Genomic DNA, 19,496 nt, shown 5'->3' with positions numbered 1-19,496 from the left:
TCAGAAGGTCCAGATAACTTGCAGGCAAGAGCCTTAAAAGAACTAGCTGAGGAGCTCATTGCACCGTAATATTCATTTTCAATAAGTCTTGGAGCACTGGGGAAGTTCTCAGAGACTAGAAGACATCTAATGTGCCATTTTAAGAAAAGAAGAAATGGGATGACTGGGGCAATTATAGGCCTCTCAGCCTAAAATCAATCCTGGGCAAGATAATGGAGTAACTGATTCAGGACCTGATTAATAAAGAACTGAAGGAGGGTAATATAATTAAAGCAAATCAACATGGGATTGCAGAAAATAGATCCTATCAATCCAACTTGCAGTCTTTTTGGATGAGATTACAAGTTTGGTTGTTAAACTTAATAGTGAAGATGTAACAGACTTCTGTAAGATGTATGATTGGCAGCACATGACATTTTAATTAAGAAACTAGAATATACATATAACATGGCACACATTACATGGATTAAATATTGGCTAACTGTCAGTTCTATGATAGTAATAGTGATAGTTAGGTCTGTGATAACTGCAAATGGGGAATTGTCATTGAGTGTGTATGTTTCTAGTGGGGTCCTACAGGGATCTATTATGAGCCCTACTGTATTTAAAGTTTCCATCAATGACCTGGAAGAAAACATTAAATCATCACTGTAAAATTTGCAGATGACACTAAAATTGGGAAGTGGTAAATAATGAAGGAGTCAGGTCACATATTCAATACAATCTAGATCACTTGGTAAACTGGGGGCAAGCAAACAATATGTGTTTTAATATGTAAATGTAAATGTATACATATGAGAACACAAATGCAGCCCATGCGTATAGAATGGGGGACTCTATCCAGAAAAGCAATGACTGAACAAGATTTGTGGATTGTGGTGGCTAAATATCTGTATATGAGCTCTCAATGTAATGCAGTGGCCTAGGATGTATACATAGGGGAATCTTGAGTTGGAGATGAGACTTATTTTCCCTCTGTTTTCGACACAGGTGTAATCACTGCTGGAATACTGTGTGCAGTTCTATTGCCCGCAGTTCAAGAAGGATATTGATAAATTGGAGAAAGTTCAGAGAAAAGCAACAGGAATGATTAAAGGATTAGAAAACATGCCTTTTAGTGATAAATTCAAAGAACTGTATCTTCTTAGCTTAACAAAGAGACAATTAAGAATGATTTGATTACAGGCTATGAGTGCCTACGAGGGGAACAAATATTTAATATTGGGGTGCTTAGTCTAACAGAGGAAGATTTAACATGATCCAATGGCTGGAAGCTGTAGCTTGACAAATTTAGATTGGAAATAAGGCATACATTTTTAACAGAGTAATTAACCACTGGGAAAATTTACCAAGAGTCATGGTGGAGTCTATATCACTGACAGTTTTTAAATCAAGATTGGATGTTTTTTCTGAAGTATATTCTGTTAGAATTATTTGGGTGAATTTCTATGACCTTTGTTATACAGGCGGTCATGCTGGATGATCACAGTAGTCCCTTCTGGCCTTGGAATCTGTGGAGCTGTGAAAATCCCAGCCATTACTGATTCAACACTTCTGGGAAGTAGTGTAATATTATAGGCAAGGTTCTTTGGCCTAGGTTAGATTACCATAATGATCCAGTCTGGCCTTTAAATCCATTGCCCCCATTTGTAAACTATCCTTGTCATAAACATACAGCTAAGGGTAGCATAAAATCCCTCCTTTATCTGTAATAGGTTAAGAAGCTCAGATAACCTGATTGGCACCTGGCCAAAAGGACTAATAAGGGGAGAAGATGCCTTCAAATCTGTGGGGAAGGTTATTTCTTTGTTTTCTCTCCGGAGACAAAGAGAGAGACCAAGCAAGTAATCCAGCTTCTATTGAATGATATAGCTAAACTTAAAGAAATAGTAAGTAATAGCAAGGACGTGCATTAGAGTATCTTTTGTTTTAGCTTGTTAATTTTCCCTGTGCTAAGAGGGAGGTTTAGCCTTGTTTTTGTACCTTTAAAGTTTTGCCTAGAGGGAATCCTCTGTGTTTTGAATCTGACTGCCCTGTAAAATTACCTTCCATCTTGATTTTACAGAGGTGCTTCTTTTATTTTTTTCTTGATAATAAAGTTTTGTTTTTAAAGAATCTGATTGGGTTTTTAGTGTCCAAAAAACCCAAGAGTCTGGTCCGTGCTCACCTTGGTTACCTATTTGATTGGTGTATTATTCTCAAGCCTCCCCAAGAAAGGGGATGAAGGGACTTGGGGGGATGTTTTGGAAAAACAGGAACTCCAAGTGGTTCTTTTCCTAAATCTTTGTGTAACTCACTTGGTGGTGGCAGTATAATATCCAAGGACAAGGAAGGATTTGTGCCTAGGGGAATTTTTTAACCTAAGCTGATAGAAATATGGGGTCTTTCATGCTGCTCCCCACATCTGTACCCCAGAGTTCAGAGTGGGGAGGGAACCCTGACAATCCTGATGCAGAAAGTTGATTGGGACGAGATTTTCAAGTATAATGAGGAACCCAGTGGGATTTTTAAAAGCCTCAAGGCACCTAATACTCATTGAAATCAATGTATGGCAGTTGCCCAGGTGTATCTGAAAATTTCACAAGGCACCTAAAAGCGGCAAAGAGTTCTGTGGCACCTTAGAGACTAACAAATGTATTGGAGCATGAGCTTTCATGGATGAATACCCACAAGGTACCTAAATAATTTAAAAATCTGGCCTTAAGTGACTTCCTAAATGTAACACAGGAAAATCTATGATTGAGGCAGATATCTATGTCCCAAACCTTAGTAGTATCCACCAGACCACCTTTGCTGTCCCAACAGTAATGGGATTTGGGCGCATAACTCCCTGAAGCTCCCTTGAAACCCTTCAGAAAGAACATAGTAACTGTTATTTATGCAGAGCAGTGAGTCAATAGGGCCAATTGCATCAGAGTTCAACAGGCTTTGGATCTACTCTTCTCATACAGGCCCATGGGTTAAGAATGGAAGAGGGGAGAAAGTACTGAGTAGAGCTGGTAAAAAATGTTTTTGATGGAACAGTTTTCCTTGAGAAATACGATTTCATCAAAATCAAAACATTTAGTCACACTGTGTTAATGTATATGAATATTTTGACTGGAAAGGGTCAAAAGGAATTATTTTAATTTTCTCATTTCTTTTTGATAATGTCAGAATATATTGTTTTGATAAGGTAAGATTGTGCATATTGTGTGGACTTTCAGCAAGAGTTGGATACTCATCTCCAGTAGGCCCCTTTTAAAATCACAGCCAAGAACAGTTACAAAAAATGCTATGCCTTCTTTATGCATCATTAATAAAATGACCTTCTCTTAACCATTTTCAGATCACATTTAAGGCATTAACAAAAACAGTGAGGAAAAATAAAGAATTTGAGACAAAGAAAGACATTGTTTAACAGTCTGACATGTAAATTTCACTCCTAAATTTTCCTCCCTTAAAATTTAATTCAAACAAAAAGGAATTTAGCAAAAGCTACATTTTGATGGAATACCACATTTTAGTGAGAGATCTGCTCAAGGCATCTTTCACCTCCTGGTTCCTTAAGCTGTAGACAATGGGGTTGAGCATAGGAGTCACCACTATGTAGAGCAGTGAGAACGCCTTGTTGAAATCCAGAGACTGGTTTCCGGATGGGACCACATACATGATGATTAGCGCCCCATAGAAAGTTGACACAACAATGAGGTGAGAGGAGCAGGTGGAAAAGGCCTTTTTCCTCCCATTGTTGGATGGGAGTCTCAGGATGGTCAGGATGATATAGACATAGGACACGATGGTCAGGGCAAACGGGATCACTAATACTGTGGAAGATGAGATTAGAGCTGTCATCTCTATCAGGCTGGTGTCAGTACATGGAAGCTTCAACACAGCTGTTAAATCACAGAAAAAGTGATTGATCTCATGAGGACCACAGAAAGGCAACATGGATGCCATAATTATTGTGAAGAAAGGAGCCACAAAGCCTAATGTCCAAGATGCAAAAGCCATCCAAAAGGAAGCTCTAGGGCTCATATTACTTGCATAATGCAGTGGATCACATATTGCCAAGTATCGGTCATAGGACATCCCAGTCAGGAGGAAACACTCAGTAGCACCAAGAAAGCTAAAAACAAACAACTGAAGGAAACAGCCCAAGAGAGAAATGGTCTTGTCACCTGTTGCAAGACTCACCAGGAGCCTGGGGATGATATTGGAGATGTAGCCAGTTTCCAGGAAAGATAAATTGCTGAGGAAGAAATACATGGGCGTGTGCAGGTGACGGTCAGTCCACACAGTAAGAATGAGGGGAAGGTTCCCAGCAACGGTTCCTAGGTAGATGATGAAGAATACCACAAGGAGCGTTATCTGCAGCTCTGGAAAAGTTTCAAATCCTACAAGTAGGAACTCTGTGATTTGCGTGTGGTTTCTCTTTTCTAGTCCAGCCATTGGTTATCTAAAGGGAAATAAAATAGGGTTGATCTAAAGTCACAGAATTTAAGGCAAAAAGAGACCAGTGCGATCATCTAATCTGTCCTTTAGCATAAGACAGGCTAGAGAACTTCACCTAGTGATTCTTGCATCACACCCATATCTTGTGGTTGAACTATAGCACATCTCTTAGAGAAAGTTTCCAATTTTTATTTGGAGACTTCAAACTTGATGCTTTTTTTGAGGGGGGGCGGGGGATGAATTTACAAGCTCAGTTGATAAAGGCAACTGGGTTGACATAATAAAGTTCTATAAGGTATTTCAATTAGTACTGCAAGGCAGTCTGATTAATGGACAATGTCATATACATCTAGAAATGAAAAGGAAGGTCACATACAGGATTGAGGACTGAACAGTTACTCTGGAAAGGGCTTGGGTGCTGTGGTGGATAGTCAACTGAATTTGTGATTGCAGTGTGATGGTGTGGCTCAGAGAGTTAAATCAATCTCTGGATGTTTTAAAAAAGGGAATATTGAGTAGGAATAGAGAGGTAGCATTATAAAGATATAAAGAAGTGAGACAGTGACTGGGATACTGTTTCCAGTTCTGGCACCCACACATCAAAAAGGATGTTAAAAAATTGGAAAATGCTGAAAAAAAGAGTGATGAGAACGATGAGAGGTTTGGAAAATCTGCCTTACAGAGAGGGAATCAAGAAGCTCAGTCGATTTAGCTTCTGCAAGAGAATGTTCAAAAGTGACTTGATCACAGCTGTATGTATCTAAACAGGGAGAAAATTTCCGGCGGTAGAAAGCTGTTTGATCTAGCAGAAAGAGGCATAACAGAATTCCATGGCTGGAAGCTGAAGCTAGACAACTTCCGATTTGAAATAAAGCACACGCTTTTTTTTTAAAGTGAGAGTAATTATCATAGGAACAATTTACCAAGGGATGTGGTGGATTTTAGCCTTTAAATTAAGATTGGATGTCTCATTCTAATGTTCAAATTCGATGAGAAATTATGTGTTTGATGCAGGAATCACTGTTTAACATTCTCTGGCCTGTATTATACAGGAGGTCTGTCATAAACATACAGAAAAAGGTAGAATAAAATCTCTCTATTACCTCTAAGGGGTTAAGAAGCTCAAATAACCTGGTTGGCACCTGATCAGAAGGACCAATAAGGAAAGAAAATACTTTCAAATCTCTGTGGGGAGGTTTTGTTTGTGCTCTCTTTGTTTTTTCCCTTCTGGACAGAGAGGGACCAGGGCAGAAAGCAAACATTTACTAAAACCCTACCTAAAATAAGCTTACGAAAATTGTAAGTAATAGCAAGAAAATGCACTAGATCATCTTTTGTTTTAGCTTGTGAATTTTCCCTATGCTAAGAGGGAGGTTTATTCCTGTTTTTTGTAACTTTCAAGTTAAGCCTATAGGTGACTCCTCTGAGTTATAAATCTTATATCCTGTAAAATTACCTTCCATCCTGATTTTACAGAGGTGTTTCTTTTCCTTTTTCTTTATAATAAAGTTCTTTTTCTAAGAACCTGATTGTTTTTCAGTGTCCTAAAAACCCAAGGGGCTGGTCTGTGCTGACTTGGTTAACCTGTTGGTTGGTATATTATTCTCAACCCTCCCCAGGAAAGGAGGTGAAGGAGTTTGAGGGGGTATTGGGGAAATAGGAACTCTAAGTGGTCCTTTCCCTAAATCTTTGTTTAACTCACTTGGTGGTGGTAGCAATACCATCCAAGAACAAGGAAAGAAATTGTGCCTTGGGGAAGTTTTTAACCTAAGCTGGTAGAAATAAGCTCAGGGGGTCTTTCATGTGGGTCCCCTCATCTGTACCGCAGAGTTCAGAGTGGGGAGAAAACCCTAACAAGGTCAGACTAAATAATCAGAATTATCCCTTCTGGCATTAAAATCTATCTACACAAATCCATCCTATAACTTAGTAGAATCATAGAGTCATAGAATATCAAGGTTGGAAAGGATCTCAGGAGGTTATCTTGTACAACCCCCTGCTCAAAGCAGGGCCAATTACCAACTAAATCATCCCAGACAGGGCTTTGTCAAGCCTGACCTTAAAAACCTCTAAAGAAAGAGATTCCACCACTTCTCTAGGTAACCCATTCCAGTGCTTCACCACCCTCCTAGTGAAAATGTTTTCCCTAATATCCAACCTAAACCTCTCCCACTGCAATTTGAGACCATTACTCTTTGTTCTGTCATCTCCTACCACTGAAAACAGTCTACATCCATACTCTTTGGAAACCTCTTTCAGGTAAAAGAAGCAAAGACTCCTGTGGCACCTTATAGACTAACAGATGTTTTGGAGCATGAGCTTTCGTGGGTGAATATCCACTTCATCAGATGCTGCTTTTACAGATCCAGACTAACACAGCTACCTCTCTGATACTCGACCCCTTTCAAGTAGTTGAAAGCAGCTAACAAATCCCCCCTCATTCTTCTCTTCTGCAGACTAAACAATCCCAGTTCCCTCCGCATCTCCTCATAAGTCACGTGCTCCAGCCCCCTAATCATTTTTGCTGCCTTCCACTGGACTTCTTCCAATTTTTCCACATCCTTGTAGTGTGGGGCCCAAAACTGGACACAGTACTCCCGATGAGGCCTCACCAATGTCGAATAAAGGGGAATGATCACATCCCTTGATCTGCTGGCAATGCCCCTACTTATACAGCCCAAAATGCCTTTAGGCTTCTTGGCAACAAGGGCACACTGTTGTCTCATATATAGCTTCTCGTCCACTGTGACACTTAGATCCTTTTCTGCAGAACTGCTTCCTAGCCATTCGGTCCCTAGTCTGTAAGAGTGAATGGGATTCTTCTGTCCTAAGTGTAGGACTCTGCACTTGTCCTTTTTGAATCTCATCAGGTTACTTTAGGCCCAATCCTCTAATTTGTGTAGGTCCCTCTGTAGCCTATCCCTAACCTCCAGAGTATCTACCACTCCTGCCAGTTTAGTGTCATCTTCAAACTTGCTGAGAGTGCAGTCCACGACATCCTCCAGATCATTAATGAAGATATTGAAGAAAACCAACCCCAGGTTCGACCCTTTGGGTACTCCACTTGAAACCGGCTGCAAAGTAGACATGGAGACGTTGATCACTACCTGTTGAGCCCAACGATCTAGCCAGCTTTCTATCCATCTTATAGTCCATTCATCCAGCCCATACTTCTTTAACTTGCCAGCAAGAATACTGTGGGAGATCGTATCAAAAGCTTTTCTAAAGTCAAGGAATAATACATCCACTGCTTTCCCCTCATCCACAGACCCAGTTATCTCCTCATAGAAGGCTATTAGGTTAGTCAGGCATGACTTGCCCTTGGTGAATCCATACTGACTGTTCCTGATCACTTTCCTTTCCTCTAAGTGCTTCAGAATTGATTACTTGAGGACCTGCTCCATGATTTTTCCAGGGACTGAGGTTAGGCTGACTGGCCTGTAGTTTCCTGGATCCTCCTTCTTCCCTTTTTTAAAGATGGACACTACATTAACCTTTTTCCAGTCATCCGGGACCTCCCCCGATTGCCATGAGTTTTCAAAGATAACGGCCAATGGCTCTGAAATCACATTTGCAAATTCCTTTAGCACCCTCGGATGCAGTGCATTCAGCCCCATGGACTTGTGCTCATTCAGTTTTTCTAAATAGTCCCAAATCACTTCTTTCTCCACAGAGGGCTGGTCACCTCCTCCCCATTCTGTGCTGCCCAGTGCAGCAGTCTGGGTTGTGAAGACAGGCAAAAAAATCATTGAGTATATTAGCTTTTTCCACATCCTCTGTCACTAGGTTGCCTCCCTCATTCAGTAAGGGACCCTCACTTTCCTTTGACTTTCTTCTTGTTGCTAAAATACCTGAAGAAACCCTAATTGTTACTCTTAACATCTCTTGCTAGCTGCAGCTCCAAGTGTGATTTGACTTTCCTGATTTCACTCCTGTATGCCTGAGCAATATTTTTATACTCCTCCTTGGTCATTTGTCCAATCTTCCACATCTTGTAAGCTTCTATTTTGTATTTAAGATCAGCAAGGATTTCACTGTTAAGCCAAGTTGGTCGCCTGCTATATTACCTACTGTTTCTACACATTGGGATGTTTTTTTCCTGCAACTTCAACAAGGATTCTTTAAAATATAGCCAGCTCTCCTGGACTCCTTTCCCCCTCATGTTATTTTCCCAGAGGATCCTGCCCATCAGTTCTCTGAAGGAGTCAAAGTCTGCTTTTCTGAAGTCCAGGGTCCGTATTCTGCTGCTCTCCTCTCTTCCTTTTGTCAGGATCCTGAACTCGACTATCTCATGGTCACTGCCTCCCAGATTCCCATCCACTTTTGCTTCCCCTACTAATTCTTCTCTGTTTGTGAACAGCAAGTCAAGAAGAGCTCTGTCCTTAGTTGGTTCCTCCAGCACTTGCACCAGGAAATTGTCTTTCCAAAAGCTTCCTGGATTGTCTGTGCACCACTATATTGATCTCCCAGCAGAAATCAGGGTGATTAAAGTCTCCCATGAGAACCATAGCCTGCGATCTATTAACTTCTGCTAGTTGCCAGAAGAAAGCCTCGTCTATCTCTTCCCCCTGGTCTGGTGGTCTATAGCAGACTCCCACTACGACATCACCCTAGTAAGTTATTCAAATGCTTCATTACCCTCTGAGTTTAGAAAAATCACCTAAATTTCAATGTAAATTAGTTTAGTTTTGCCTTTGTAATTATTGGATACAAACAAAATTAATATACAAGCCACATATGCACAAATACACACACCTGGAGAAGAGAACCTGGAACCTTATTTCCTCAGCTAAGAAAAGAAAAACCAATGAGATTCTTCCGAGTTGGATTTGCCATTCATGGGTTTCCTTATTTAATGCTTCACCTGTTCTAAAGAATTATTTTTGTGATAATTCTATACTCACCCACAGGCTAGATGCAGCCTATATAGGAAATAAGTGTGAGATGAACATATTCAGAACATATATTCATATGGCACTCTTTGAGAAGCAAGAATGCTGGTTCCCTGTGATGGATGTGGAAGGGAGCTCTCAAAAAATTATTGATCCTGTATCCCAAAATGTGATTTATGAGCTATACATGTTAGTCTGTGGATCAGTGATTGCATGCCATGAAGTCTGAATGGATCTAACTATGCAAACAACATAGCAACCAAAGCAAATGTATTGTCCTAGATGGCTGGCTGGATGCCCCCACCAACTGGGAAAAAAGAATACAGACACAGAAGGAAGATTTTGCTCCTTGGCCCTGTAACAAACACAAAACTATGCAATATGTAATCTAGTCCCAACATACACAGTGGGGGCTGGAGCTTTAAAAAGCTCAGTTTTCCCTGCAAGAGTGGAAACAGACTGGGTCCTAGGAGCTGCTTGGCTTTCTGAAACCATGTCACTTTGTTTACATCTTATCCTTTAACTAAAAAAGGAAGGGGTAAATTTAGTTAAGACTAAATATGTGCATAGGCAGTTTGTTAGTTTAAACTCCTTTTCCCCTAGTGTTTTATTTCGACCATTAAACAATAACACTTTTCGTTAAGAATGTTGGTTGTCTCCATCTTAAAATGGGATACAACAGAAACAGAGGGAGTTCAGATTCAGATGGGGGAAAAAGGATTGATTGGATAAAAAATATTCGCTGAGAAGGTAGAAATAAAAGGGACTTTTAAGTAAGGCTAGCAGGGAAGATATTTTCTACCTTATAAACAATTTTGCTGAAAATGAAAATAAAATGAAAATATTATTTCAATGCTTGGAGTTTTCACTGAAAAAAATAATCCCCCAATTTTGGTGGGAGGGAAAGGTTCTTTGTCAAAACCAAACAAACCTACCACTTTTTGGATTTCCTTTTTTTGGGTAAGAACACTTTTTTATTGAAGCAATTTACTCTGGTGAAATTTCTGTTTCCTCAAAAAGCTATTTCCCATGAAAATACATTTTTGAAAAGAAAAAAAATAAAAGAGTATCAATTTAGACAACAACAATAAAACAACAGCAAAGAAAAAAATTACCTGTTGTGGATACTGATAACTCATCTATTCTGCACTGAGCAGTAATCAGATATTTTCCATTGACAATAACTCTCTCATAAATCACACAGCATCTATCCATCCATTATCTACTCAGACATGTTCAAGACAAACACCATTATATCAGACAGAATGATGTAAATCCTCAGAATGGCCCATTGCCAACATTCATTCAGGAAAGAATCTTTGGCTTTGAGGTCCAGTGGCTTTTCATTGCTTACTTCAGATCACTAAGACCCAAGAGATTCTACTTCTCTCTCTCTCTCTTTCCTCCCACTTCTCACTCCCTCCTGGCATGTGCTTTCAAAGGGATCTATTAATATGTTTCTGTAGCTGTGGCCACAGGCAATTTTACCCATTTCACTGTGACCTCTGAGGAGACAATCTGGTTATTTATTTCAGATGGTAAATGAGATCCCTTCTGATCAAGCTGCCTTTGTCTTTCTTTGAAACTTTCAAACATATTCACCCAGAAACTGGGCTATTTTTAAAGTTTATGGCCAAATTGTCTAGACATATCTGAAGTCTGCCTTTAGTTTTATGAAGTTAGTGACATGATCTATCTTTTTAAAAAAATCCAATAAGATGAATAAGAACCTGTAGGCATGATATTCTGGGAAACAGGCTGGAAATCTGTTCCAAAGCAATAAAAGTTATTCTTGACTTAGTCCTGGGAGTGCTGGTCTCCCTCACCCCATCTATCTAGTTCTCTGGGAGATGAGACCTCACATAGTATGGGCCTTATAAAGTAACTAGTTCTCTTCCTATACACTCTGGCTTACTCTGTTGGGGTAACAAGCGAAACAGCCACATGCAGGGCCCTCACCAAACTCACAGTCTGGCCTTGCGCAGTTCAAATGCCTGATGTTGCTAATCCATTTGTTTGTGAAGATGTACCAAGTCTTGTGGTCATCCCTCAGAACACAACCAAACTCTCATTGAGCTCATAGCAAGAAATCATTGCTTTGCACCTATCAATTCCATGCTAAGCCATTGCTCATTCTTCATTCACGTTCCCTTTGAAATCAACATTTTAAATAGTCGTTGGGCACATGCATCTTTTGTAGGGACCAAATCCTGATATTCTTTCTCAGGCTTTACTCAGGAAATGCTCCTAGGAATGCCAGTTGAAATTTCCTCTGAGTAAGAAGTGAGTAAAAGCTGAATGAAAATGGCAAATTAATTTCAAGGAATCTTGCCTGAATGATTATTAAGGCAGAAGTTCAAGTTCTGGCCCAAGCCAATTTTTTAAAAAAAATGCTCCGTACTTTGTCAACACTTCTTGAGTATTACAAGGGGCCTGGAAGTTTCTTTCCAGTAACTCTGTGGAGTCTGCACAGATCAACACTAATGTCATGAGCATGACAAGAACAGGGCACGTGAACCTGAAATATTTGCAGAGCTGCAGGAGGAACCGTGGGATATACAAAGAAACCATTCAACATTGTTGGTAGCATTCATGGAGCATTTGGCTTTGTCAGCCATATTGATAGATTTTGCTCAAGTTTCTTCTTCTTAAAACCATGTAAAGGAATTTGGGGGAAAAAGTAGTTAGTTTGAAAATCTCAGCAATTACATTCTAATTCTAAGTCCTTATGCAGATTGATTCTTTGTTTAATGATACAGATTCCTACAGAAGTTTACTTGGCAATACAGAGGGCCTCATTCAGATTTTCCTCTCATCTTACTCAGGCAAAGCTCTTGGTTGTGATTTTCTGCATAGCACCAAGATTTTCATAAGTGAATGATGATGTTGATTGCCTCATTTTTGGAGTGTCCAACTTGATATGTGAGCATGGCACCTGATCTTCAGAAAGTCCCAACCCCCTGGAAATCAAGACCCTTGAAGGAGTCTCAGGTTGGTAGTGAAAAACTACCCCCTAGACAATTACGAGTCTGAGGCCTGGTCTACACTACAAATGTAGGTCAACAACACCTGCCTTAAGTTGACCTAATAATTAATGCATCTACACTACCAGGTCCCTTCTGGCAACCTTAGTTGCTTGTAATGTCAACTTTTGTATTCCATCTCTGAGAGCAGCATAGCACTTAATTCAATGTTGATGGGCTGAATGAGAGGTAGTGTAGATGCAACTGTGACACTGCACCCCATATTCTTCACTGTGATATTATTATCCTATGATTATGTTATGCAATATAAGTCATGTGAGATATCATTGGAAAGGTTATGATTTACTGAATATGATTATTCTATTTGTATGTATGTATCAATTTTGTATCCAAAATTAGGAATATGACTATATATTTCTATTACAAATGTGATTAAATCATTAAAAAGGGGATAGAGAATAAGACTGAGAATATATTATTGCCCTTATAGAAATCCATGGTACATCCACAACTCGAATACTGTGTACAGATGTGGTCTCCTCACCTCAAAAAAGATATTCTAGCACTAGAAAAGGTTCAGAAAAGGGCAATTAAAATGATTAGGGGGTTGGAGAGGGTCCTATATGAGGAAAGATTAAAGAGGCTAGGCCTCTTCAGCTTGGAAAAGAGGAGACTAAGGGGGGGATATGATAGAGGTATATAAAATCATGAGTGATGTTGAGAAAGTGGATAAGGAAAAGTTATTTACTTATTCCCATAATACAAGAACTAGCGGTCACCAAATGAAATTAATAGGTAGCAGGTTTAAAACACATAAAAGGAAGTTCTTCTTCACACAGCGCACAGTCAACTTGTGGAATTCCTTACCTGAGGAGGTTGTGAAGGCTGGGACTATAACAATGTTTAAAAGGGAACTGGATAAATTCATGGTAGCTAAGTCCATAAATGGCTATTAGTCAGGAAGGGTAAAGAATGGGGTCCCTAGCCTCTGTTCATCAGAGGACGAAGATGGATGGCAGGAGAGAGATCACTTGATCATTGCCTGTTAGCTTCACTCCCTCTGGGGCACCCGGCATTGGCCACTCTCGGTAAACAGATACTGGGCTAGATGGACCTTTGATCTGATCCAGTACAGCCGTTCTTATGTTCTTATGTTCTTATTACACCTGGGGAATGCCCACTAGGCAAAAGACTGTCTGTCTAGATGGCAAGCTGGAAAGGGCCCATTCATGTTAAGGAACCATTAGGGAGACCAACAGGCCTTAAAAGAAGCTTATTCTGCACCTGGGCATGTTCCTGAGGATGCTACAAACAGCCTTCGAGCAATGGCTGCTATTTCACTACAGGGATATGTAATCAGGTCACCTGGTACTGGACTCCATCTTACTACTGACTGGCATGGGAACAACGTTTAGAAACAAAGGATTCCTGCCATATGCAAAAGCTGTTGAAGGCAGGTGTGACATCACCATGGTTCTTCACTGACTCCCTGCCCCAAAGAGACTCTTGGTAAGACTTGAAGAATGAGGACTGAACTGGGGAGAAATGCTGGACCCAGGCTAAAGGGAATTTTAGCCTGTGAAAGGAACACCTGGGGTTTTTAAACTGTAAGCAAGTGAAACTGGCCCTTTAATAATTTCTGTAGCCTGCTTGAATCATCATTTAGGGTGAGAATGCGCTACTCACGTCCAGTCTCTTTAGTGTATTAAGCTTAGTTTGCATGTTTTGTTTGTTTGCTAGGTAATCTGCTTTGACCTGTTTGCTGTACCTTATAATCACTTTAAATCTATCTTTTGCAGTTAATAAACTTATTTTTGCTTTGTCTAAAACCAGCGTGTGGGAATCATAACTTGCGGCAGAAAGCTATTGCATATTCCTCTCCCCATTGAGGGAGGGGATAATTTTCATAAGTTTATGCTGCACAGATCTCTGTGCAGTGCAAGACACAGAGGGGTGTGTGCATTGAGCAGCTAGGCAGTTCCTTATCTTTAGCCTCCCAATGCAGAACGCAGCACTGTATGTACTGCAGCTGGGTATGTCCCTACCTATATGTGTACTGGAGCCTGGAAGAGGGCTTGGCAGGATGGTCACAGCAGTAGAGTGTAAAAGGAGCCCAAGCCTGGTGGATCGGGGGGGCTCAGTGGTACAGCAGTTCCAGGTGGCACCCCAGGAGAAACCCCTCATAGCAACATTGTGTAATTCAATTTCATTGGCCTCCAGTAGGTGTCTCACAATGCTCGGCTGCAGCTGCTTTGAGACTGTTTCAAATTCCACTGCATGTCATCCAGGTACACAGGAAACATTCTGTCCCCCAATAAAGCCCCAGGAACTTTTGAATTCCCATTTCCTGTTTGATCAGTGTGGAGAGCTCACCAGCACAGCTGATCATGGACAGTCAATGCCTCAAATGTGGTCCAGCTGGAGTACACAGGAGATGATGGATCTGATTGCTATGTGGGGAGCAGAGTTTGTCCAAGCACAACTCCAATCCAGCAGAAGAAACAGCAACATCTTTGCAAAGATTGTGTGGTGCATGGGAGACAAGGAGTACACCAGGGATATACGTCAGTGCTGCATGAAAATCAAAGAACTTCAGCTGGCATACCAGAAGACCTGAGAGGCAAACAGTCATTCTGGTTCTGCACCACAGACGTTGCTTTCACAACGAGCTGCCTGTGATTGTCAGCAAGGACCTCACCACTGTCCTCTAACACAGCATGGATACCTTTCAGGAGTCTGAGTTCCAGGACACATCAGGCAACAATAGTGAGGACACTGTGGACAAGGAAGAGGAAAATGAGGAGAATGGGAGACAGGCAAGCAGTGGATCCAGTCTTCCCTAGAGTCAGGGGCTGTTTTCAACCCTTAAGCCCAGCCAGTCACAAGACACCATGGAGCCATGCGCGATGTCAGGGAACGCACCTCTGGTGAGTATACATTTCTTAGCTTACTGTAGGGTGTGACAAAGTTCCTCCTCTATCTTGGTGAGTCCTGCATTTATTAGCAGACTTGTTTGCCTCAGAGGTTCCCTCTGTGGGTCAGGGAACAGCCCAGAGACCTCCCGCTCTGGTAGAACCCCCATTCTAGATCAAGTATCAGAGGGGTAGCCGTGTTAGTCTGGATCTGTAAAAGCAGCAAAGAGTCCTGTGGCACCTTATAGACTAACAGACGTTTTGGAGCATGAGCTTTCGTGGGTGAATACCCACTTCCTCAGATGCATGTAGTGGAACCGGTGATGGTGTAGCTGATCTGGTTAGGTCCTGTGATGGTGTCGCTGGTGTAGATATGTGGGCAGAATTGGCATCTAGGTTTGTTGCATGGATTGGTTCCTGAGCTAGAGTTACTATGGTGCGGTGTGCAGTTACTGATGAGAATATGTTTCAGGTTGGCAGGTTGCCTGTGGGCAAGGACTGGCCTGCTACCCAAGGCCTGTGAGAGTGTGGGATCATTGTCCAGGATGGGTTGTAGGTCCCTGATGATGCGTTGGAGAGGTTTTAGCTGGGGACTGTATGTGATGGCCAGTGGAGTCCTGTTGGTTTCTTTCTTGGGTTTGTCTTGCAGTAGGATGCTTCTGGATACACATCTGGCTCTGTTGATCTGTTTTCTTATTTCCTCATGCGGGTATTGTAGATTTGAGAATGCTTGGTGGAGATTTTGTAGGTGTTGGTCTCTGTCTGAGGGGTTAGAGCAGATGCGGTTGTACCTCAGTGCTTGGCTGTAGACAATGGATCGTGTGATGTGCCCGGGATGGAAGCTAGAGGCATGAAGGTAGGCATAGCGGTCGGTAGGTTTTCGGTATAGGGTGGTGGTAATGTGGCCATCACTTCTTTGCACCGTGGTGTCTAGGAAGTGGACCTCCCGTGTAGATTGGTCCAGGCTGACGTTGATGGTGGGGTGGAAGCTGTTGAAATCATGGTGGAATTTTTCCAGAGACTCCTTCCCATGGGTCCAGATGATGAAGATGTCATCAATGTAGCATAGGTAGAGAAGGGGCGTGAGTGGACATGCCCCTTCTCTACCTACCATGCAACAAACCTCGATGCCAACTCTGCCCACATATCTACACCAGCGACACCATCACAAGACCTAACCAGATCAGCTACACCATCACCGGTTCATTCATCTGCACATCCACCAATGTAATATACGCCATCATATGCCAGCAATGCCCCTCTGCTATGTACATCGGCCAAACTGGACAGTTGCTACGGAAAAGGATAAACGGACACAAATCAGATATTAGGAATGGCAATATACAAAAACCTGTAGGAGAACACTTCAACCTCCCTGGCCACAGAATAGCAGACCTTAAGGTGGCCATCCTGCAGCAAAAAAACTTCAGGACCAGACTTCAAAGAGAAACTGCTGAGCTTCAGTTCATCTGCAAATTTGACACCATCAGCTCAGGATTAAACAAAGACTGTGAATGGCTTGCCAACTACAAAACCAGTTTCTCCTCCCTTGGTTTTCACACTTCAGCTGCTAGAACAGGGCCTCATCCTCCCTGATTGAACTAACCTCATGATCTCTAGCTTGCTTGCATATATATACCTACCCCTGGAAATTTCCACTACACGCATCTGACGAAGTGGGTATTCACCCATGAAAGCTCATGCTCCAAAACGTCTGTTAGTCTATAAGGTGCCACAGGACTCTTTGCTGCTTTTACAGTCTAGATCAATTCCTCCTCTGTCTAAACAGGAGTTTGGAGGTTTGTGTGGAACCTGGGCCCGCCCTCTACTCCAGGTTCCAACCCAGGGCCCTGTGGACTGCAGCTGTCTAGAATGCCTCCTGGAACAGCTGCGCCACAGCTATAATTCCCTGGGCTACTTCCCCATGGTCTCCTCTCAACACCTTCTTTATCCTCATCACAGGACCTTTCTCCTGCTGTCTGATAATGCTTGTACTCCTCAATCCTTCAGCAATACACCTTCCCACTCCTAGTGCCTCTTGCTCCCAGCTCCTCGCTTGCACACTACAAAGTGAAGTGAGATCCTTTTTAAATTCAAGTGCCCTGATTAGCCAGCCTGCCCTAATTGATTCTAGCAATTTCTTCTCAATTGGCTCCAGGTGTCTTAATTAACCTGCCTGCCTTAATTGGTTCCAGTAAGTTCCTGCTTGTTCTGGAACTACCCCTGTTACCTTACTCAAGGAAAAGGGATCTACTTAATCTGGGACTAGTAGATCTCTCTTTTCTAACACTCCTGCTGCCCTCTGGCCTGGAGGGTGGAGGAAAGCAGGGGGATGTTCCTGCTGCTGCTGGCCCTGGGCCCTTGCTGTTACTGCTCCAGCTGCTCCCTTGGCTGGATCAGACACCACCACCACCAACCCTTTCTCCTACCCAGTTGCTGGCTGGCTGCTGAACCTCCCTCCCCTCAGTTGCTGCTGTTACTCCAGCTACAGCCCCTTGGGGGGGGCCTACTAGCCTGCTCCCCAGAGGAGGGGATTGAGGAACCCCAGCCCAAACTATTGCTGCTGTGGACATTACCACCATCATCACCATCTGAGTGGGGTCCCTCCTGCCTGGCCACCAGACTACCACCTGGAGCTGCTGTGTTTGCTGCTGGGGAGCTGATGGAGCCCTGAGGAGGAGAAAAAAAGGACCACCTGCTGCTGGGGTAGCAGTCAGTGACTCTGAAGACCACCATGGAAGGGGCACTTAAGACCTGAGTAATTTTCAAACTGTGCTCTTGTGGTGGGGGTGTGGACTTTGTTTGTCGGGACACCGGGGGTGTGGCGTGGAGCCTGCCCCCAGTCCATCTGTGTCCCCCTTCACCCCTGCCACCACCACCGCCACCGCTGTCCTTAGCCTGGGGGAGGGGTCATTTAGCAGTAAGTGGGCTCCGCCTCTCCACTTCCTGGTTCCCAAGAGGAACACACTCCGGCAGCCATCTGGCCTGACCTTGTCACAAGGGGTAACATTCTCTTTTATTTTATGCTTAATCTGAACAAAAGAGGAGGAGATGTGGGTATCTGCTTCCCAATGGCTGCTCCAGCTATGCAGAGGGCACATAGGGATGGCCTGTGAATCCTACATTGAGATCTCTAAGAAACTTTCATTGAGGTACTCTCCAATCCTTTGCAGAAGGTTTCTGAGTAGGGCTGCCTTATTTATTCCACCCCGGCAGGACACTTTCCAATGCGACTACAGTATTAGCTCTGCTGGCATCATTACGGTACACAGGATAGCAGCATAAAGACTAGGTTGATACCAGATTCTTGGAGCATCTGCTCCCTTGCTGCCCCTGTTATCCTCAGGATAACAACATAGGGTGGCCTAGGGGAAACAGGAAGTTTTCATTATAAGTGCTCATGTTGCAAACAATACAGTATGTGCTGTATCCACCCACCTTGAATTCCTGATCCCTCCATGGTTTTCCTAATTTGCCGTTCCTTTGGTTGGCCTGGATCGGTGACTACTATGAACAGTGTGAAGGAATGGGTGGAGGGCTTCCTGTGTCTTCCCCCTCCACAGAGCTAGAATGTTAATGGATTGGTGAGGCCTGAATTTCCTTTACAAATCCATCTTGACTCTTCCCCAACAAATAGTGTTCATCTATGTGTTCGATTATTCTCTTCTTTACCATAGTATCAGAGGGATAGCCGTGTTAGTCTGGAGCTGTAAAAGCAAAGCATCTGACGAAGTGGGTATTCACCAACGAAAGCTCATGCTCCAAAATGTCTGTTAGTCTATAAGCATGCATCTGACGAAGTGGGTATTCACCCATGAAAGCTCATGCTCCAAAACGTCTGTTAGTCTATAAGGTACCACAGGTTTCTTTACCATAGTTTCAACTAATTTGCCTGGTACTGAAGTTAGGCTTTCCAGCCTGTAAGCACCAGGATCACCTCTGGAGCCTCTTTAAAATATTGGCATCACATTAACTATCCTACAGTCATCTGATGCCCAAAGCATTTAGGCACTCAAATCACATGGAACTGGTAGTTGGGCACCTAATTGCCCTAAGGGGTAAGATTTTCCAAGGCCCAAACACTCATCTCTGCAGACTCAATGAGTCATTTACATCTTTGATTCTTTTATCACTGACTGTAAAACTGGTGCAAGTCCATTGGTATATCTGGATCTGCTCTGGACACACCAATATATTTGACAGCCATTGATTAAAATGGAGTGGGGATACCGGGGGTGTGGCGTGGAGCCTGCCCCATGTCCATCTGTGTCCCC

At 42.5% G+C, this 19,496-nt stretch overlaps 1 protein-coding gene across 1 annotated transcript; it reads right to left on the bottom strand.

Moving 5' to 3' along the window:
- Window positions 1-3,477: 3,477 nt before the first annotated feature.
- LOC115638027 (olfactory receptor 6C74-like) lies at window positions 3,478-4,431 on the bottom strand. The gene has a single exon (XM_030539626.1). The coding sequence runs from the start codon at window positions 4,429-4,431 to the stop codon at window positions 3,478-3,480; it is 954 nt and encodes a 317-aa protein (XP_030395486.1).
- Window positions 4,432-19,496: the final 15,065 nt, after the last annotated feature.

This window comes from Gopherus evgoodei, chromosome 21 (assembly GCF_007399415.2).
Source record: "Gopherus evgoodei ecotype Sinaloan lineage chromosome 21, rGopEvg1_v1.p, whole genome shotgun sequence".
NCBI lineage: Eukaryota > Metazoa > Chordata > Testudines > Testudinidae > Gopherus > Gopherus evgoodei.
This window is presented reverse-complemented; position numbering and strand designations above follow the sequence as displayed.

Coding starts and splice junctions, on each gene's coding strand:
- LOC115638027 (XM_030539626.1), bottom strand. CDS start 4,431: ATGGCTGGACTAGAAAAGAGAAACCACACGCAAATCACAGAGTTCCTA.